The sequence below is a fragment of the Perognathus longimembris genome, chromosome 2 (genome assembly GCF_023159225.1).
Source record: "Perognathus longimembris pacificus isolate PPM17 chromosome 2, ASM2315922v1, whole genome shotgun sequence".
Lineage (NCBI taxonomy): Eukaryota > Metazoa > Chordata > Mammalia > Rodentia > Heteromyidae > Perognathus > Perognathus longimembris.
In genome coordinates this window covers 32,656,871-32,679,755 of record NC_063162.1, presented here as the reverse complement: position 1 = coordinate 32,679,755, position 22,885 = coordinate 32,656,871, and the positions used below count along the sequence as shown (strand labels likewise).

The following is a 22,885-nucleotide window of genomic DNA, read 5'->3' as shown; positions in this document are numbered from 1 at the left end:
TGTATTTTTATACCTCTTCTGAGTCTGCTGAGCCACACACTCAACAGAGGGGTCTCAAAAGAGGAGACTGGAAAGCGAGGATGTGGCCTAGGTCAGGGGTGGAGGATGCTTACGACAACAGCTTATTTTCACATTCCATGTCTCTGACCAAAATTCAGAAGGCTTATAAAGACTCTCCATTTGAATACATTTGGGAAAAAACACTCTGAAGTTCATTAAATTACACGCAACTTATGGCCTAGCCAATTCATAGTTACACAGGACAACAAAAATCTATACTGAAAGGCCCATATTTTCTCTGAGAAAAACAGGTCTTTGAGACTAAAGGATTCACCAAAGCTGCCCAGTATCATAGGCCAGGGCTAGGTTAGAACTTAGGCTACCTATATTCCAGCACTGTGTTAATTTTTCACCAGACACAAATCAACTGGTATATAGCTGATGAACTGTTTAAATATATGAATGGCTAAAATACTGGCAATAAGTACCAGAAAAAATAATGAAATTACAAAGCTTATATTGTGGGAAATTTTCCCTGCTGGGAAAAAGATTAGGGTTTGTTTTCAAGAAATTAGTCTTCTAGTTAGGAACTCTCTTAGAACAAAAATAAAATTATTTTAAAATCATAATTCTGTGACAATCATGATATGTCCTTCTGAGAGTTATATTCTGGGGGCAATAAATTATTTATTTGCATTTAAGGGCTGTGATGAAAAAACATAAACTCATCCAAACAAAATTACAAACATCAGAAAAAACTGGGAAGCATAATTTAAGTTGACTTGGCCTTCATAAAGGAATAATACTGGCATTTCACCCCCACTGGGCTTTTAAAGAAAAAAATTGAAAAGCTGAACTATGTAAGACAAAAGCAGTCTAAGTTTGACAGTCCAAAATGACTTCTAAGCATCTCTTTACTTCTAAATCCTATTCTTCTTTGTTTAGGCTCTTAAAACTAAAACACCATAAACAGGTTTTCACCAATACTACTGTAAAACTGGTCCCAAACAAACATTGGCTACTTCCATGATTTTCTTTATCCAAACTAAAACTAAGACAGTCCTCCCCTGGTGAGAGAGAGAGAGAGAAAGAGAGAGAGAGAGAGAGACAGACAGACAGACACACACACACACACACACACACAGACACACATAGAGACAGACAGACAAGGAGAAAGAGGAGAATGAGGAGAGAAGAGGAGAGAGGAGGAGGAGGAAGAAGAATAAATGTCAGGTACTGTCTTCATTCCCATTTATAGGTACATAATATATAAGGATAAAAAGTCTTTATAAAACACCAGGTTGCGGGTGGGGGGGTGGAGACTGATGAGAAAGTTCTACATAAACACTCACTTCACATTTTGTTTTTTAGACTTAAGATGATCTGTTTAATATTCAACTACAGCATAGGTCATGAAAAAAAAAAATTCACCACAGAGAACTTCATGTTCCTTAAACTAACTCCCAACCCCCATGCAGGAAAAGCCATGTAGATGTTCCACTCAGAAGAAAATCAGCACCAATAACAAAAACAATTAATTCAAACCAAAGACAAGTGTTTACCCAAGCTACCCAAGGCTCCAGTTAAGTTTAGAGCTTAGGGCATGAGTCCAATGGAAATAAAATGAAGCTGCCTACTTACCCAAGAACCTAGACTGGCATAGTCTCACAGGCTTTAAGCGCTATACATTCCAGAAGGTGGAAATCCACCTACGTATCTGTGCATTACACCTACCTAGATGAAGTCATACGCCTCAGGAATCAAGTTCCCAACAACCCAAGCCACCGTGGGATAAGCTGTTCTAAACTCTGCGTGGAAACATCTTTCAAGGCTGTTAGTAAGGTTACTGGTCTGACTGCATGGGAAAAGCTATCCAAACGTTTACAGCGATATGACCAACTGCCAACAATTTCCTTAATAAGTTAGTAACATCAAACAAGACTAGATCATTTATTTGTTACTCAATAGCCTGCACCCTGAAGATGCCTAAGACCTTTCTTTCTTTTGAAATGAAAACAAATCATCTCTCACAGTCTTAGTCACCTGGATTCTATATGAATCTCTGTATAAAATAAGAAATAAACACAGTATTTTCTTAGTGTTGACAGAGCTTTAGTTAGTTCAACAGGATGTAGTGTCAAAAGGAAAGAGGGAGAAAAGAATTAAACTGCTTAGATTCCAATATTAATATATTTGATTCCAAATGATAATCAGATGTCAGGAGTGCAAACCCTGCTTACTGTTGAATCTTGAAACTTTTACTTTACTTACTTGTATTTTAAGAGCAGCCACTGAATTAACCAGAGTCCTACAAGGATCATGCCGTTAATTTCACAAATAGAAAAGGCCCACTGCACCCGGTTAAAATGGTCAAAAAAAGTGTCCGGTAGTGGAGGCTGCACCTCCTTAGGAGGTACTCGTTCATGGACGACCGAAATCATCACTGTGGTGAGAACAAAACAGGAAAGTGCATAAAGAAAGGCCAGCAAAGTCTTGCCCCACTCCATGGGGTACTGGGAGCGCTCTGGTTCCGGCATGGGGATCTTGATCATCTCTTTCCTATACCCATTTGGCATCCCATTGGGTTTAATCTTGATGCTGAAGCTGCCGTCAGGGGTGGGGACATCTACGCCAATGCTGAGGTGCCCGTTGGCGTGGCCATTTTTGTGTGCTTCCATGTGATGCTCCATTTTCAGGGTCTCTATCATGTCCAAGAGCCGCTGTCCGTTGTCAGAAGAGACTCGGCACAATGGGGGTTTTTTGAAGTCTTCTTGAGTTAAGTTGATCAAGTCCTGGCCTGTGAAATGTTCCAGAGGTTCACAGTATTCTGGCATAGCATTCTCCAACAACCAGTCTGCCACCTTCTTGGGTGACCAATAAACCACTTCCTTCATGGTATTGGCCCAGTTTGCTCTCCGTGGTCAGCAGTCACTGTTCCTACAGGGCAGGACACTGTCTTTTCTTGGCTGGTTCATGTTGGTAGGCCTCATGAGCAGAGACTTGTTTGGCAAGATGGTCAGGGCAGTTTTTAAACACGTCATGTAGCTGTCCAGGGTTCCTGAGTACCCAAGCATTCATTCACCTCATTTCTCAACAGGCTTCTTTCTGTGGAAGCAAAAGAAAAGGTCAGGATACTTGAACTTCCAAACCAACTTCTTCAGATACAAGGGCCTTAATATATTAGCATTATCAATGTTAATTAACATATATAATGAAAATGGAAAGTTAACTGTTGTAAACACGGGTAGGTTTTCAAACATGTTCTAGTGTCAGAAACCACTGACTTCCTGATTCTTTGATGGAGCATGAAACTGGATCTGAACAATATGTGAGGTTAGAGGGCATGTGTTCACAGGACGTGCAGTGGTGCACTGACTAGGAATAATGCCACTTGGCTTTGAACACAGCTCAGCACAGACCAGTGATTCTCATTGTACTTAACCACACTTACTTGTGGTAAGATAAAAGAATATAGTAAATTGTTTAACCTATTACTCTATCTGATGAAGAATGTTTATTTTATTTATTTATTTAGCCAGTCCTAGGGCTTAAATTCAGGGCCTGGGCTTCTTTTGCTGAAGGCTAGCATTCTACCACTTGAGCCACAGAGCCACTTCCAGCTTTTTCTGTTTATGTGGTACTAAGGAATTGAACCCAGGGCTTCATGAATGCTAGGCAAGCACTCTACCACTAAGCCATATTCCCAGCCCTGAATGTTTATTTTTATTTACTATTTGTGTGTATAGATGACCTGTAAACTTGCAGTGCTCATGCCTCAGCCTCCTGAATGCTGGAATTATAGGAATTCCCACAGCACCCAGCTGTATTGCTTAAAACTGTACATAATACAAGACAATTAGATATCACAGAAGCAAATCACAGGAATGCTAAGTTTCAAGATGTAGTCCAATAATTTCACATACTTTTTCCAAAAACTCAGCAAATCTCTTTTTCTGAATGTGTTTAGACCCCAACTATGTAGGATCAGTACAGGTTCTTGGGTTAAAGCACAAGTAGAGGGAAGTGCCAATTGCTGTCACCATGAATTTCTTTCATGAAGTTGTCAGTGACTGAGGATGGAATCATAGGTGAGAAAAGATGAAACATAACCTAGCTCTACAAGCACTGATTCTCAGAGGGTTTGTTGGCACCTATGTCTTTTTCTAAAATCTTTATTAAGTTATCTGTCATATCCAACAGCAGCAGTGCACATTATCTTACGAAAAACTTAACCAATGGCCTTTAAAAAAATCAATGTTGTTAACAGCAAAGTATTTGGTTGGGTGGATCTGGAGAATTAAGAAATGGAAAATACTAATAACACTCTTTCTCTAAAGGCTTTTTTGGTGAAAATAATTTGATAAAATGTTCTATGCATTAAAAAAAACTAAAGTCAAATAAGCTTAGGAATTGTATACCACCATTTCCCAGAGGCAGAAGCATATATTAGGATGCTAAAAGCTTAAGGACATCCCTAGGAAACAAAGTATTTAGCAGGAACTCTCAAATACACTTTCTGAAAGTACACCAAGCACTGCCCAGAGTGCTGAGATGATATGCACACCAAATGAGAGAGCATGCAGGAAAGGGGATCTCACTAGTACTAGACCTTCAAAACCTCCTCAGTACAGGAACAGCCAAGAAAACCTGCAACAGACTCGAGTGACTTACAGAGGCTATACAACAACTCCCAGTGGAGTGTTCAAATCCAAGGGAAATGAACACCAGCCTCTCACCCAGGTTCCTCTCACAAGCAAGTCTGCCAGGATGGAAGAGGACCACAGAGTCCCCCCCATCCTCCCCTCCCACCCCAGCCAATCTGTTATTTCACTTCTCTCTAGGGGAGGAGTAAGCATTTAATCCTAATCACTCCTATGAAATAATATGATGGATTGTATTAACAAATGGCTTTGTTGAATGACAGCTCCTTTGCACAACTACTTAAAGGCAACATCTAAAAAGTTTTAATTTTTAAAAAAATCAAGTGGTAGGAAACAATTTAATATAGGTCTATTAAACCTGGTCTGCCATGGTAGGCACTGCAGGCTTTCCTCCAGATGAAGAAATACCTAATTCACATCAGGTACTTTCTTTTCTTGTTGTTTGTTTGTTTGTTTGTTTGTTTTCTGTCAGTCATGGGGCTTGAACTCAAGGCCTGGGTGCTCTCCCTGAGCTCTTTTGTGCTAAAGTCTAGCACTCGGGCTGGGGATATGGCCTAGTGGCAAGAGTGCTTGCTTCATATACATGAAGCCCTGGGTTCAATTCCCCAGCACCACATATACAGAAAACGACCAGAAGTGGCACTGTGGCTCAAGTGGCAGAGTGCTAGCCTTGAGCAAAAAGAAAGCCAGGGACAGTACTCAGGCCCTGAGTTCAAGCCCCAGGACTGGCAAAAGAAAAAAAAAAGATAAAGTCTAGCACTCTACCACTTTGAGCCAGTACTCCATTTTCAGTTTTCTGAGTTGTTAATTGGAGGTAATAGTCTTATGGACTTTCCTGCTGGCTTTGAACCATGATCCTCAAGTCTCAGCTTTCGGAGTAGTTAGGATTATAGGCATGAGTCACCAGCACTTGGCTTCATCGGGTACTTTCTGATAGCCATGGCAACTCCTTAGAGATAGCAAGATAAACTAATGACTTCCACTCAGAATTAACTAGGATGACAAAATCATTCCCTTCTTAACGTGGCTTCTCTAATTCTCCCATAGAATTCTCCACCTACTTCTCCTCAAGTCAGAGTCTCTCTTTTAAGATCCTTCTCTCCATAGCCTTTCAAGGCTACTCCATTCCACAGTCTGACAATGAAAAGTAAACAAACATCCTGCTTCACCTATTAAAACCTTAAGGCGAACGCAACATGGAGCCTTTTCAAGCTTCTAGCTGACTACATCCAAGATCAGAATTGTTGGACATATAACAATGACCTCAGACTTCAAAAGAAAACTACTCACTAGTATATTTTGCCAAAGAGCAATACAAATTAAAAAACATGTTATTTTACTAGTAACAATTTTGACATGTGTCAAGTTTCAGAAAAAGGCCTTCACACTTACTAAAACTTTCCATAAAGTCTATAACTTAATAGATTTTTAAGGCAATGTAGCAAACCCAAAACAGTCATGAGCATTAATTCTTCTCTAACTCCATTTGGATAGCTCCTAAAGCTTTTCTACAAACCAGACTAATAAGCTGTACATTGTCTTACTTAGCATTTGAAGAATTTAAATACTCATAAAATTAATATGTCTAAGGAACAAAAGTGGTGAGAATAACAACTACCCAGGTTCAACTGAAGGATCTTCATATTTACTTCAATCTGTAAATTTGGGAGTTTAGAAGGCTACTTTTGGTGCCAGAACTTTTAAACCATCCTTTATTTTAAATTGCTATTACATGTAACGTTCCTAACACCACAATTCAACTCCAGTTAGGAAATATATCTCCTTATGGAATAGGCTTATTAACCAAGTATATGCTGACATAGTTTTCTGAGATCTGAGAAGAGCTCACCATACATACTACTTCTGGGCCACTCTGGCCATGAGAAGAACATCAGTTGTTGACACCTTCTGGTGTGTGTGTGTGTGTGCGTAATACTTAGGTTTTGAAATATCTGCAATATCTTCCTTGTCAGCAGTGGCTCAATAGCTTTACCCAGTAATGCTCCTGTATGTCCCCATCCAAAATGTAGAAACTACAGTGAAATGTATCAGCCCTCAATGTGCAACAGGGAAAGAGATGGTTTGGGGTTGACAAAATAGGATATAACAAGAAAACCACCCAATAATACACCATCTCTCATGGCTCTAACTATCCTCTGATGGTGTTGATGCTAGCTGCACCAGCAAATTCCCCCTCCCATTTCCTGAGATGACATCTGAGTCATTCCACAACAGGATGTCTATGTAAATATTTAATAACCAGAAAAATTAAAGAAAAACACATTATACCAAAAAACCCTAAAAGTTCTAAATAATTGTTATATAACAGACTTCATTTCTATATGTAGTAACATTTGTAGTTTTGTTAAGTGAATAAGTCAGTCACAAAAGAGAATGTCACTTTTGTAAACACATGAATGAGTGTTAAATATCATGAGACAAAAGTGTAGATGTTATGAACTTCTTGTTTTTTTGTTTTTGTGTGGGTTTTTTGTTTTGTTTTGTTTTTGCCAGTCCTGGGGCTTGGACTCAGGGCCTGAGCACTGTGGCTGACTTCTTTTTGCTCAAGGCTAGCACTCCCAGCTTTTTCTGTTTATGTGATGCTGAGGAATCGAACTAGGGCTTCGTGCATGCTAGGCAAGCACTCTACCACAAAGCCACATTCCCAGCCCCGCGTTATAAACTGTACTTTTTTTTTTTTTGCCAGTCCTGGGCCTTGGACTCAGGGCCTGAGCACTGTCCCTGGCTTCTTTTTGCTCAAGGCTAGCACTCTGCCACCTGAGCCACAGTGCCACTTTTGGCCATTTTCTGTGTATGTGGTGCTGGGGAATTGAACCCAGGGCTTCATACATATAAGGCTAGCACTCTTGCCACTAGGCCATATCCTCAGCCCTCTCCCCCCTTCCCCCTATAAACTTCTTAACCGTTATGTTTGGGAAACAAACTTATCGAATGATCTTTTTTTTTTCATTAGAATTTTCTTATTTTCCTGACAAACACATACTATTTGTGTATAGAAGGAGAAACTCTTCTTTCAAGTACATTCTATGTTTTTAAACACATAAGCCACTCTGTGAAACTAAAAATGATGCTGCCTACAACAGCTTTCTTTAAAAATATGAACTGGGCTTGTAAGCTTCCCTAAATAGCTGGGAGCTCTACCCTCTGTGTATAATTAGGTTTCAAATTCCCCATAGTCCCAAAACATGAGGTCCTGAGAGGAGAGCCAACCCAGCAAAGAACAAGTTGAAATCCACCTTATCTGCCTGAAGCCATTACAGCCTCAGGGAATTCCCAGTAATGGAGGACTCTAACATTTAGATTTCCTTAGGGCAGGGGCATGGTAGATTTACTACAATGTTTACCCACTCCAGTCAGGATAAACTGGAAAAGGCACTTGAAAACCCTGCCAGTAATCAATACAATAAGAAAAACGTTGCAAAAGCTCTACTGACAAGTCATCACTGTAAGTTTTTCCAACAGGCTTTCGTTCTTAGAGTTCAATTACCAATGACTGAAGATAATCTATTCCCACCCAAAAAAAGATCTGCTGTCTCTCTGTCTGAAGCCAGCTGGGCTATTTTAATATTTGCCTGTTTAATCTACAGTACTTGGAGTTAGGTTCACTCTAGCAGCACTTGGGAATGTGAGGATATAACCAATGTTCCCAAATTCCATTCACTCTCACAGGAGCTGATCTCATCTGCCCAGAGCAGCCTGAGAAAGACTAACACAGCCTGTTTCCATCACACTACACACTATTCCTTTCTGTCTTTCCTGTTGTGCTCTTTTTAGAGTGAAAACATTTCTAATTGACTGCTAACTTCGCTAGGCTAATTTTTTAAAGTTCTGCATACCTCTGAAATGACCACAAAAGCAAAGCTCTAAATCATCATCATCACCTGGCTCAGGGAAAGGAAAGGAACTTCCCATGCATCAAAAGAAAAATCATTTTGAAGCTGGCCATTGTGGAAAGGCTCAAATTCAGTGGGCCAGAAGGAGACTAGATGTGAATGAACTCCAAAAACTAGAGGTTGGGATCTTTAGCACCGCAGGCAGGGCAGGGGACAGACATGAACTGAAGCCATGTCTAGGCAAGGAACTGGGACAAAATCCTTGAATAAGGCAAGAATTCCTTAGAGCAGAAAAATCAGACCCACAAAATTAGTACACAATAGTATGAAGTCAAAATTTATACTTCCTACATGTCATGAGACTTCTAACACACAAAATTAATGAAAATATAGAAAAAAAGTGCAAAATAGCTCAATAGACACCTCTCAACAATCAATGCTTCCTAAGATACTCATGGAAAATATTATCTCTACTGAGGATGGGAAACAATTGAGTATTATAAATCAATCACCTATAAGGAAATGATTCCCCAGGAAGGAGACGTGGCAGGTTTGATAAAGAGGAAGTAAATAAAAGGAAGTTCAGCCATCCATGACCTTCAGAAAACAGGACAGGTTTGAAGAGACTATGCAATGAGTATACTAGAGATAAAGGAATGGAAACCAAATGAAAACTATAGACTCAATATATAAACATAAAGACTCACTCTCTATGTGTGTGTATATTACATAATATGATATATATCATATATTGTGTTATATAATTTATCATATATTTAATAAAGAACCAATACATGTGCACACATATGTATAGTATACTACATATAATATTAATATCTATTATATATAAATATAATATATGTATATTTTTAAGAAGGCAAGTGACTCCAAAAAAAAAACACAGGAAACCCTTAACTTTTCTCCTCAGGTTAATGACCTATTGCTAGCTCTGAAGGCAAGATGAGAGACCACAAGGGCAAAGAGAGGTCAAAGGAGGAAAAGAAATCCACAAAAATACAAAGCATGTAAATATAGCATCAATTTATCAGATTTTTTTCAAACCTCAAACAACCTAACCCCCCCCCCCCACACACACACACACTCCTCTCTCACCTTGTGGGGTGAAAGGACAGTCCAAAGAATCAGTTTTCAATAAAAGGAACTTAAATAAACATATTCATTTATTTCCATTGCTTCTCTAACACAGTAGTGATTTTTTTTTAAGAAGGACAAAAAGGCAAACCAAACAGGAGAACAAAGCAAAAGGGTTTGAAGAAAAAGCAGATGGACATTTGGTGACTGACAAAGCAGACTTCAGAAAACAGAACCCTAAGTCAGTGGTGAAGAAAGGGTGAACAATTGCTGGCATCATTAGGAAACATGACACACATGTAGACTGTGGACCTGTGATAGCCTAAGAAATGAGCTCTAGAGTCTCACCTTGCACAACTGCGCAACATGATGAGAGTAAAAGTTACAAAATGTACATATACTTTATGCACATTATAAAACTACGGGTTTTCTAAGTCTGTTCAGATTTCAAGTGTATCCGACACCACCAAAATGGCTCACAGTATATTTAATATTTCAGCTTCTAAATGACTTCTCTCCCAGACGCTTCTACTACCAAGGAGTTAGAAATTCTTGGTCAAGTGCGTGATTAATTTAATGCAGAAGCATGGTCACTATTAATAATCTACAAGCTTTTTTGGAAGACTGACTGGGGCAGGCAATCCACATGCCTATCACAGATAATAAAAAGCAACTGTTTTAGTTTGGAATTTAGGACTGATAATGCTGGTGAGCTGAAAGAAAATAAGAAGACAATTTTTGTTTAACACAACAAATTTTTTAATGTAAATAATGTTTTGTAGTGAATCAAGTGTTAAGGCTACTAATTAGTTAGATAACTATAGCTTTTGTATCTTATTACTATGAAAAAGTCTACCAAAGTCTACTTGAAAATTTGACTCACTAAGTAAAAAAGGGAAAACTAATTTAAGGAATATGACCCGGGGGACTAGCACTATGTTTCAAAATTAACAACAACTTACTGGCCCAGATAGGAGAAATCAAGTTCAGGTCTCTCTCAAAATAAACTTCTAATACTTTTTCTGATAGCTAGAGAGTTCAAACTATTTTCATATGAGAGAACATTCAAATTGGTGGTGCTTCGGCATGCATCCTATGCACACTTCTGCTACAAAAGGATTGTCCATATCCCTACTAGGGCCATTCCCTCCCCCCCCCCTCCTGAAGGCAAACAGGATGAAGAATTTCAAGGAAAGCAAGAATAGATCCTTTCTACCTTTATCTGCAAATTCAAATCAGGTTCTTGTTTTGCCAGGTATCAATTGTGCTAATAACTAAACTAAATATCTATCAATTCATCAGCTCTATAGTAGTCATTAACTGTGACTTCTTAGTTATAACTATGATCTTGTAATTTTCCCCAAACTTCTAGGGCCTACCTTCACTGAGCTTCTTTACCAACTTAGAAATAGTTAAGAGCATTAACACTCAGAACCCTAGAAGGGAACCTAACCTTATCTGTGAGGTAGGTTATCTTCCAGCAGAGCATCAGGTTGTGAAGGGATTACACCTATGTATTTGGGACTAATGTGCAAAATCACCAAGGGGCAGCAGAGCAACAATGACCCTACACCCTTGCCCCAGTACTTTTCCAGGATCCTGGGCACTAATGACACAGCTAGGAAGTTGAACCACAAGACCGACACTCCTATTTTCTAAGCATCAATTGACACTTTCTCTACAATAAACACGTGATTTTAGTGTTCATCTAGCAAGCCTACAATTAGCAACATTGGCTATTTTTAACTATTCCATGTAAATATACTATATATCCAAGCAAGACCAAAATCCTCACATGAGGTCATTCCAAAGGGCCTCAAAGAAGTAAAAATGTCTAAATAATAAAGCTCACTGGGAGGCCTAACCTCAAGACCTTTGACAGAAATATTTGTTCTGTTTTATAAACAGTTTCTAACTCAATGCAAAAGAATTAGAATTTTAATCAATGATAAAACTAAAATGTATATAAATTATATAGTTATATCAGATGTAAAATTAGTTAAAAATACATGTGATAAAATAATTTTTAGCCTGGTGCTCATGGCTCATGTCTGTAATCCTAACTACTCAATAGACTGAGATAGGAAGATTGTAGCGGGAAGCCAGCACAGGCAGAAAAGTCCATGAGACTCTTATCACTAATCAATCAGCAAAATGCCATACTGGAGATGAGGTTCAAGAAGTAGATAATGAGGCATGAGTAAAAAATCCAGTGAAAGTATGAGTCCATAAATTCAAGCCCTGGTACAAGCACATACACAAACCTGAAACAGAAGATTTGAGCCTTCACAGCTGTGCTGTTTTATATCAAATTATTTGCAATTGTTTACTTTGTCATTGTTGCAGTACTGGGGATTCAACCCTAGGCTTTGACGTGCTAGGAAGACACTCTACACTTGAACCACATATCCAGCCTGCCAGCCCCTACCTCCCGTTTTTTCTAGTTATTTTTTAGATAGGTTCTAGCACTTTTCATCTGGACTGATCATGGATCACCAAGCCTGGATTTTTTTGAGATTGGAGTCTTGCTAATATTTTGCTTTGGTTGGCCTCAAATCCCAATCCTCCTGATCCTTGCCTCCTAAGTAGATAGCAAGCTGGAGCCTTCTCACCCACCCCACATTCTTTACCTCTTATGAGTCCCTGTGGCATGATACACTGAAAGAACTAACATTCACATCGAGTTGTATATATGTTCTCTTAAGTTCACAAGCATTTGCAAAGTCTCTAACATTAACAAACATATGACAAATGGATAAACCATGGCTTGAAATAAACTAATGCTGGAAATATATAGTCAAAGCACTCCATAAATAAAAAGATAAGCAACAGCACAGGGTCAAATTTTTTTAATCTTTCATAAATCTCAAATATGAAAACTTCTTAAAATCTGATAGGGAAAAATATTTTAAATAAACAGATGACAAATGGCACATTCATATACACATGCAAAAAATAAATCACAAGCATAGATGAAGCTCTGGCTTGGATCCTCAGTATAACAACAAATTCAACACACGTCACAGAATGTGGGAGGAGAAAAGCAATTAAGGACATAAATTTAAACCATAGCAAGACGTCACACTTTGGCTACTGAGTTTGGAAAGCTGAAAAGCTCCAGGTTCTGCTAAGTATCCCTGTGAGGTACATCCTGACCCCTGTACATCCCCTCACTAGCCATCACCATGCTCAGCAATGCTCCAAGTCACTGCAATCACTGCAATACCCACCCCAGCACTGCTCTACAAACCCCAGCCACACATAGCACCGAGCAAGAACTGCAACGATTTCTCATGGCTTTAAAAGTCACACCTCTATACTCAGATAAGATTACAGAGATAGTGTAGGTACAACCACAGGAAGGTGATACAAGAACATCATCAATAATAGAAGCTACAGATACACATAGGACATTGAAAGTAGTTACCACTGTGATATAACAATTGTTTCCATAACATGGAGTTCATTTCACTTAGCATCATCTTATGTGTTCATAAGGGTATAGCTATTGGGCCTTGTGATGCTCTGCTATGACTTGCCTAAACCTGTACTAATTATTCCCAATAAGGGAGGCCATGGAGTCCATGTTTCTTTGGGTCTGGCTCACTTCACTTAGTATAACTTTTTCCAAGTCCTTCCATTTCCTTACAAATGGAACAATGTCATTCTTTCTGATAGAGGCATAAAATTCCATTGTGTATATGTACCACATTTTCCTGATCCATTCGTCTACTGAGGGGCATCTGGGTTGGTTCCAGATTCTCGCTATGACAAATTGTGCTGCGATGAACATTGTTGTGCTGGTGGCATTACTGTGATTTTGTTTGTGGTCTTTTGGATAGATACCCAAAAGTGGGGCTGCTGGGTCATAGGGGAGTTCTATCTGAGTATATTGGAAACCGTGTTTACTGGTATTGGAAGTAGGAAATTCAAAGGGAATACCAAATTTGAGAGACACAGGGTAAAAAAAGAGAAACAACTACAAAAGCAATACTTGCAAAACTGTTTGGTGTAAGTGAACTGAACACCTCGGGGGGGGGGGGAGGGAAAGGGGGGGAGGGAGGGGGTTATGAGGGACAAGGTAACAAACAGTACAAGAAATGTATCCAATGCCTAACGTATGAAACTGTAACCTCTCTGTACATCAGTTTGATAATAAAAATTTGAAAAAAAAATAAAAGTCACACCTCGGCTGGGGATATGGCCTAGTGGCAAGAGTGCTGGCCTTGTATACATGAGGCCCTGGGTTCAATTCCCCAGCACCACATATACAGAAAACGGCCAGAAGTGGCACTGTGGCTCAAGTGGCAGAGTGCTAGCCTTGAGCAAAAAGAAGCCAGGGACAGTGCTCAGGCCCTGAGTCCAAGCCCCAGGACTGGCCAAAAAAAAAAAAAAAAAAAAAAAAGAAAAGAAAAGAAAAGAAAAAGAAAAAAAAATAAAATAAAAGTCATATCTAACTGCTACATCTTGCCTTCCTCTGTACGGTGGGGAGTGCCATTCTTGCACAGATACTGGACTGCTCTAGTCTACTTCTAGTTCCTAACTGCCCTAGCACCCTTGGACATGCAGCCTTAGCTCTACATGGAACATAACTGCCTTATAATTCACTTGGTTGCCTTCCATTCATCGTTTTGGCTTCTACTCCCTTGCCTTCAAACAAGCCTTCTCTAATCATTACTTTTGTCTTCATAGATTTGGGGCTGCTACAACATAGTGCCAGAGACCAAGTAATATACAAAGAAAGAAATGTATTTCCATAGGCCTTAGAGACTAGGAAGTCCAAAATCAACCCACTTACATCTAGTGAGAAACCTTGTATTACATCATCCAAGGCAGACCGCAAAAGGGCAAAGTAAAGGGATGGTAGGCAAGGCCTAACTTCCTTCTATACTGAACCCACTTCCAAACATTCATTAATCACTCTCAGAAATGCTATCTCTCAATTCTGTTGCATTAACATTCTAACAGGAGCCCTGGGAACACACTGAAGCCACTAGACTCCTCTGAACATCATGGACATGGTGAATGCTTTCTACCAGAATGGAAGCCCCATGCAGGCAGAGCCATTGGTTGTGATTTTCATTACTATATCCCTAGGTGATAGCCCATTTCTAGGACATAATAGCCACTCATCATAAACATATGTGTTTATGAATGAAAAATGCAATGTTAAAGACACACATACTTTTAAATTTCACATATTTCAGTGTGCAGATTAAATTATCCTCTATAAAACTAACTTCTGCATTCATTAAAAGAATAAAACCACCAACTATTTAGATTTCTATCAAAACAAAGTTAGTATTTTAAATAAGTAATTTCAAATAGGCAGCTAAGATTTTCAAATCTTAAGAAGTACCCTCCTTTAAACACACCATTTCTTCCTTTTAAATTAGTTTTAGTCAGAGAAACAGGATTAAGCCCATTAACATACGGTAAAAACCCAATTTCTTAAATATACAAAAGGAATCAGACAAACAATTGCTGTATGTAAAGAAAAAGCTGAAAGAGGTTCCCTAATTTCCCATTTCTTGCTATCAGCAAGGGGAACATAAAAGCTGAAACTTTTCAGGCAGAATTTATAAGCACATTTATGAATTTATCCATATAATAAGGAATTTTAAAAGTTTTTTCCCAACGTGTTTACTCAGTCATTCTCCCCTCCTTCTTTTCAAAGCTACCAAAATCCTCCTTGTCAGTGTATATAATCAGATTTTAGGGATATTATATAGCAGGGAATACATATAGAACCTTCCAGATGTTTCCCAATAGTTTCAGGAAGTATGAACATTTCTGCATCCTGTGTAGATGAATTGTCCATTAGTGTGCAGTGGAGACTGAGATGCTGATAGGAATAATAAGGAAACACAGGCCTACCTGATACATAGAGTCAAGGACAGCATATCCCTAATTATCTCTTACCTACTAATAGTTCTGGGCACTAAACATGAACTGCAGCCATCACTGTCCTAAATGCTTCTCTACGCCAGTTCACAGGTTGTTCGATTGTCCAAAATTCTGCCTGCATTGATCCCTAACCCACTAGACCTCCCATACACTGAGAGTATGTTGCCATAACTGGAGAAAGGGTATTCCTGGGTTACTAAATGCATCTGAGAACCTTGTCAAATGATCTAAAGTTTTAAACAGGTAGATCAAATAATTAGCATGAGCCATTGCAAGTTATTTTGATATAAATAAGAAACAACAAACAAAGAATACAGATTTCACTTGTAAAAGAATAAATCCTAAGTCATGAAGATCGAAACAGGGAAAATTACAAAGAAAAAAATTATTATACATTATATCTGTGGGGAAAGGAATCTTTGGGGGAAAGGGAGGTAGTGTTTAACACGCAAAGATGCCAAACAGTGGCAGCTCCAATTATATCTGGAAACTATGTCTTTACTACAAAATATCAATAGCAGTTCCAGGAATATGTATTCCTTACCCTGATCATGTCTTCCTTCTGTGATAGAGGAATAACACAACATACATAACCAGAGTACCATGACCTCAGAAAGGTGTTTTGATAGAGCCTGGTATGGAAGAGAGAGAGATCCTACTCATTAAAGGCTAGCATTCTGAGAAGAGATTATCAAAGTGCTCTCGCAAGGCTACAGCTACATCCATTTTACTAAGATGACATAACTCAAATTTATCTCCTATTTATAAACCTAACGATCTTTTTCTTTTTGGTATACAAAGAGCCAGCACTAAGGAGCTAAGGACTGAAAACTGCACAAACTTAAAACAGCCAAACATTTACTAAGCCAAACATTTACTAAGCATTTACTAAGGAACTTACTGTTCCTAAGTATTGTCCTGGGATTCTGTGAACCCATCAGAGCATACATTGTGGGATTTACCTAAATAGGTTAAGGACCCAAACCAACTGGAAGTAAGGAAAGAGAAGACAATGTCTGAAAGGAAATGTACTCATTGACCTGACTTGTACAATTGTGATCCCTCTGTATATTGCCTTTAAAATAACAAAGGAAATAGTAATAAAAAAAATTCGAAGAACCAGACCAGATTCCCCTGTTTCCCTCCACACTTACCCTCCAGTCCCCACTGTGCTTCCTTCCATGTAGCAGATTTCAGCTCCATCCTGTCCTTGGCTCTGGCAAAGACCCTTAGCTGCCTCCCTCCTCTCACTCCCTTTCCAATCTTTCAGGGCCAATCGCATCAGCTCTACACCCTGGTCTGCTCTCCCTGCTTCCAATACAGCCCCCTAAAATCACTTCTGTGCTCAAAAGCCATAGTCCTGGACATCACTCCAAGAAATAACTGCAGCTCTTCATCACTAGACTCCAGCTACCAACCTGATCTCCTCTCTGTCCTCTTCCCATTCCCACCTATCCAGCTGTCATTTCTCCCTACTTGTCAATTCCCACTGGCCACTTCACCAGCCCTCAAAAATGTCAAGCATGCTCCTTTCTCAGGGCCTTTGCACTAGAGGGCTATTCTTCCCAGATATCCCCATAGTTTACTCCTTTGCCTTTTTTTTTCCCTCAAAAGTAAATTTTATTGTCTGTATAACAAATGTAACTATAAAACAAACAAAATTGATCAAACAGCTCACCAAAATAAACAAAACAATAGCAGCAACATGAAAATCACCAATGAATGAGCAATAAAAATTCAACATATGGGACTCAAAATCGGTCCTTTGCCTTCTTAAGCTTTTTCCCAATTATCTTTCATATCATCTGACCTCCACCTTTCCTGCTATATTGCTTCCAGCCATTTTACTTAGTTCATGACTGTGTGGCCTGAAGCAGGTGGGGAGCATTTCAGCTACCTGGGCTTGGGATAGGACAGAGGTGACATGAAATTCTAAGCTGTGATGGAGACAGTGCTAAAACAGCTGACTACAGCCTGACAGAGGAGGCAGCCCCTGGCTTGCCTCGGAGGCTCAAATGGGAGGATTGCTTGAGTTCATGAGTTTAAGACCAGCCTGCACAACCCAGCAAGACTCTCTTTTAAAAACAAGAACAAATATATAAACAAAAAAATGCTATGACTACAGCAAAGCAAGCAAGCAGGAAGCTGCACTAGAAGTATGACAAGGTAATTGCCTAGGAGGAAGGCAGGTGGTTTTCCTAAAGGAGTGGGAGAGAAGACTATACCAGAAGAGGTGGGGCTGGGGAGAGACCAAAGGCTAAAGCAATCTAGCAGATAACATCAAAGGGCTTGCCTGGTACCAGCAAGCCCAGTCAGAGACCTGAGAGCAAGTAAAAAGTGGGTTATGGCTAAGGGTACAGAGAAGAAGAATCTTTAAGGGCCAGGCACTGCCAGCAGCTATAGTGGCCTATGATGGCACATTAGGTACGGTAGATACTTGAGATGGGCAGGAGGTATATATAACCTAGTAGTTGAACAAGGCATGAACTTTAAGAAGGCCCAGCTTCCTCCCAGGTCCAGAGGCAAGGGCAAGGCTACCATGGGAAAATTGAGCTGGGGTGAGCTCTGAAGATACAGTGGAAGAGGAACTTGGTGGTAGTTGATGGAGTTAGACTTGGCCCCAAATGGAATTGAAGTGTCTCACTGTCACAACCTGACAGGCAGCACAAGCTGGCAGATGGCAGGCATTAGCTTGCCCAGATTAAATCATCTGATCCCACGTAGAGGGAGACACTCCCAAACTGCTCAGAGCAAGAGAGAAGCACAAAACAACCATATGCCCTGTCACTAGTTTGTCTCACAAAGGTTTCCTATACTTTGTGTACAGGTTGAGGATCCATTATCCAACATACTTGGGACCAGAAACATTCCTTACATGTTTTTCACATTTTTCAAGTGCTTTGCATGTCAATAATGAGATATCTTGAGATGAGACCTAAATCTAAACACAAAATTCATCTCTCCCCCTCCGCCTCTCCCTTTCTTCCTCTCTCTCTCTCTCTCTCTCTCTCTCTCTCTCTCTCACACACACACACACAACATACACACACATAATCTCATATACATAACCTGAAGGTATTATTTCATACAATATTCTCAATTCACTTAAATTTTGGCTACAACATGTCACATGAGGTTGGGAATGAAAATCCCACAGAGGCATCTTCTCGGCAAAGTTTTGGATTTTGGTGCATGTTTTTATATCCTATTTTCAGGTTGGGGATGGATCAACCTACTTTCCTTGCTGGAGGTCAGAAAGTCTGTCTCATTCTTCTCTTTCTCCCATTTTATAGGTAGATTTATACCGGGGACGTGGTTCGGGGCAGAGCAAGGCCCTGGGCTAAAATCTCCAACACTACAAAGAAATGCATTTATTCAATATATTCACAAATAAAGGTACTTATTGGGCTAACTCCAAGAAATGCCAAATCAGTGTGTTTCTGCAGTGAAAATGCTTTAACATGCTCTGTAAAAACGTGCCACACGCAGTGTCTCCTCAGAGGCTGTGCCTGAGGTTCAACCAGGGGAACAGAAAGACAGGACGTCCTCAAATGCACCCAGGTTCACCAACAGAAACACGGGATATTGTTTTAGAATGAATCATCAGCGGCCAGTTTCTAATAGGTGCCTTACTCTTGTTGCCTTCCCCCTTCAGGCTACACTAAGTAAAGCAGTTGGTTCTTCAAGAGGGATTTTTTTTTTTTATTTCTTTCAATTGGGTTCTAGTCAACACGAGGAGCTCTACAGAGTTTCCATGAAAAACATTTCCTCATATCCAGACTGATGTAAGGAATTGGACAATTCCTGTAATTGTCTCCCTTGGAAAGTTCTAGCACATTCTGCTTGCCTTCTAGATTTTAGATGTGCACTTTTGTGACTGAAGCTACCTCTTTGCTGGCCTTTATGAACAGGCTACTTCACTGATATTTTGGTCTTTTGAATTTCACTGCAGTAGGTTCAGATGTGGGAGCCTTAGGGTAGTGTATTAGTTTTCTTTGGCCGCTATAACCATTAACCCACAAACTGGATAGCTTTGAACAAGAGAAATTTATTCTCATAATCTGGAGGCCAGAAGGTTGAAAGAAAGTTGCTAACAGAGCCACACCCGTGCCAGGTCTGGGGGACAATTCGACAATCCATGCCCTACCTCTCAATCACTTGGTTGACATTCCTTGGTGGTACTAGGCTTGTGGCCTCATCATTTCACGTGATGGAGTTGTGTCTTGGTCTTCACACTACATGTCACTTCTGTAGCTCTCAGAATGACACGTGATTGTGTATTTAGGGCTTCCCTGGGTATCCAGCAGAAGCTCTAATTCTCCGAATCCTCAGGACTATCTTTTTTTTTTTAATTTATTTATTAATTGAACACAAGTTTTTTTGACAAGGTGTTGTGCAAAAAGGGTACAGTTACATAGTAGGGCAGTGTGTACATTTCTTGTGATATCTTCCGCCCTGTTTTTCTATCCCTTCTCTAGGTCAGGTAGACATATATACAATATACAATGTATCAAGAACATATATAGTAGCCATGTGGCCACGCCCAAGAAAGTTCGCCTAGGGATTTAAATGCAATGTCGATATTAGACAATATGTCGACAGTAGTCTTATATAAACGTACATACATAGCTTTTGAGCTATTGTATTCCCCTGAGAGGTCAATTTTTTACCTTTATATGTTGAGTAATTGTTTGGTTTTAGTTACATACTGTTGGGTCGCTGCTCCAATCCTGTGGGGAATACTATTTGACAAGCAGTTTTTGGTTTCACAGACTTGGTCTCTACTGTCTCTCCGTCTACCTTTCTTAACAGTCATATATCAGGGAGATCATGCCCCTTTGTTTTCTGTGTTCTAGGCTTGTCTCGCTCAACATTATTTGTTCGAGTTCTGACCATTTCCCTGCGAATGACAATATTTTACCATTCCTAATCGCTATGTAGTATTCCATTGTGTATAGGTACCATATTTTTTGGATCCATTCATCTGTGGAGGGGCATCTGGGTTGTTTCCATATTTTGGCTATTGTGAATTGTGCCGCGATAAACATGGAAGTACAAATGTCTTTTTGATATCTTGGGGTTTGCTGTTTAGGATAGATGCCTAGGAGTGGTATGGCTGGGTCATAGGGTAGGTCTATGTTGAGCTTTTTGAGAAACCTCCATACTGTTCTCCAAAGTGGTTGTACTAATTTGCACTCCCACCAACAATGGAGAAGGGTTCCTCTTTCCCCACACCCCCTCCAGCATTTGTTGTTGCCTGAGTTCAAAGTATAGGCCATTCTAATTGGAGTGAGGTGGTATCTCAGGGTTGTTTTTATTTGCATTTCCTTTACTACCAGGGATGTTGAACATTTCCTCATGTGTTTCTTTGCCATTTTTATTTCTTCTCTTGTGAAGTCTCTCTTTAGCTCCTTTGCCCATTTCCTAATTGGTTTATTGGGCTTGGAGGGGCTTAATTTTTTGAGTTCTCTGTAGATGACAGATATTAGGCCTTTGTCTGTTGCTGTGCTGGTAAATATCCTTTCCCATATCGTTGGCTGTCTTTCTATTTTGGTGGCTATGTCCTTAGCTGTGCAGAAACTTTTTAATTTGTAGTAGTCCCATTTGTCGAGTCTTTCCCCTATTTGTTGTGCCACTGGGACTATATTCAGGAAGTTCCTTCCTATGCCTATAAGTTCTAGTGTCTTTCCTACTCTGTCCTTCAGTAGTTTCAAGGATTCAGGTCTGATATTGAGGTCCTTGATACATTTTGAGTTGATCTTGGTGCATGGTGATAGGCTGGGGTCTACTCTGAGTTTTCTGCATATGGCTGCCCAGTTCTCCCAGCACCAGTAGTTGAAGAGGCTATGTTTATTCCATTGTATGTCTTTAGCTCCTTTGTCAAATATCAGCTGACTGTAAGAGTGCGGTTTTTATTTCTGGATCTTCAATTCTAATCCATTGGTCTTCCAATGTGTTTTTATACCAATACCAGGCTGTTTTTGTTATGATGGCCCTGTAGTAGAGCTTGAAGTCTGGTATTGTGATCTCAGGACTACCTTTGGCTTGAACACATTTACTCCTCTACCAAGACATCCAAATGCCAGTTCCTGACATAACTTCTATGGTTTTTCTTCTACACTGGACTTTTCTTGGACCATCATTTCAAGATCAATATAACTTCTCTGTGTGTGTGTGTGTGTGTGTGTGTGTGTGTGTGTGTGTGTGTGTCCTGGGACTTGAACCTAGGGCCTGGGCACTGTTCCTGAGGTTTTTTGCTTGAGGCTAGTGCTCTACCACATGAGTTATAGCTCCACTTCTAACTTTTTGGATTTAAGTCTCACAATCTTTCCAGCTTGGGCTGGCTTCGAACTGCTATCCTCATATCTCACATATCTCAACTTCCAGAGCAGCTAGGATTAGAGGTGTGAGCCACCAGTGCCTGGCCAGTAACTTCTTATAAAACCATTAATCTGGGGCTGGGGATATAGCCTAGTGGCAAGAGTGCCTGCCTCGGATACACGAGGCCCTAGGTTCGATTCCCCAGCACCACATATACAGAAAACGGCCAGAAGCAGCGCTGTGGCTCAAGTGGCAGAGTGCTAGCCTTGAGCGGGAAGAAGCCAGGGACGGTGCTCCCAGGGACGGTGCTCCCAGGGACGGTGCTCGGGCCCTGAGTCCAAGGCCCAGGACTGGCCAAAAAAAAAACAAAAAACCATTAATCTATATTTCTTCACTTCTCTTTCAGCTTTTACATTAGTTTCTTTCCAGGAAAAGCTTTTCATATGGCATTAATGGAATCATTTACCTCTTTTTTCTACTGATTCCTTTCCACATTCCTTCTGTAGAGAAAAACAACCTTTTTTTTTCATCTAAGGACATCTTTTAGAGATGGGAGGAAAAAAAGAGTCAAAAAGGTACAATTCACTAATATTTTACTTAAAGGAAGGACTTATAACTAAAAATATTACTTATATTTTAGAAGCATCCACCAAGAAAAACATGGTCTTCCCTGAAAATGTATAGATGATAGACAGAAAGGTTGGGAGACACAAATTAATCAGAAAGTCTGATAAGTGCCAGCTACCTCACTCATAGCTAACCACAGAAGATGCAGATTCATGTGTTCACTTGAAACTTTTATTCAGAAGTTCTATTTTTCCACAAAACTTTCAGCAGATTAACATAGGACTTAGCCAAGCAAAGGCTCTTAGTAACTATTATCCAGTCATTACTAGTATCTACTGAGTACTTCAAGCCTCAGTTTCCTTCTAATGGTGCTCATCCAACCATAAGAAACATGGGGCCAGGAATGGCAGACTCGCAAATTGAACTTACACTCCATTATTTCAGCGTGATTAAGGACAATTTTTCTTTCTAAAACCCATATTG

At 39.8% G+C, this 22,885-nt stretch overlaps 1 protein-coding gene across 13 annotated transcripts in view; it reads right to left on the bottom strand.

Moving 5' to 3' along the window:
- Positions 1 to 22,885, bottom strand: part of Sgms1 (sphingomyelin synthase 1) — a 250,008-nt gene that overhangs the window by 32,197 nt on the left and 194,926 nt on the right. For all 13 annotated transcript variants that reach the window (XM_048338764.1, XM_048338763.1, XM_048338767.1 and 10 more), the window contains one exon: positions 2,272 to 3,105. In XM_048338764.1, the coding sequence (XP_048194721.1) occupies positions 2,272 to 2,894 (623 nt within the window). In that variant the 5' untranslated portion in view covers positions 2,895 to 3,105. The remainder of the gene's footprint in view (positions 1 to 2,271; positions 3,106 to 22,885) is intronic.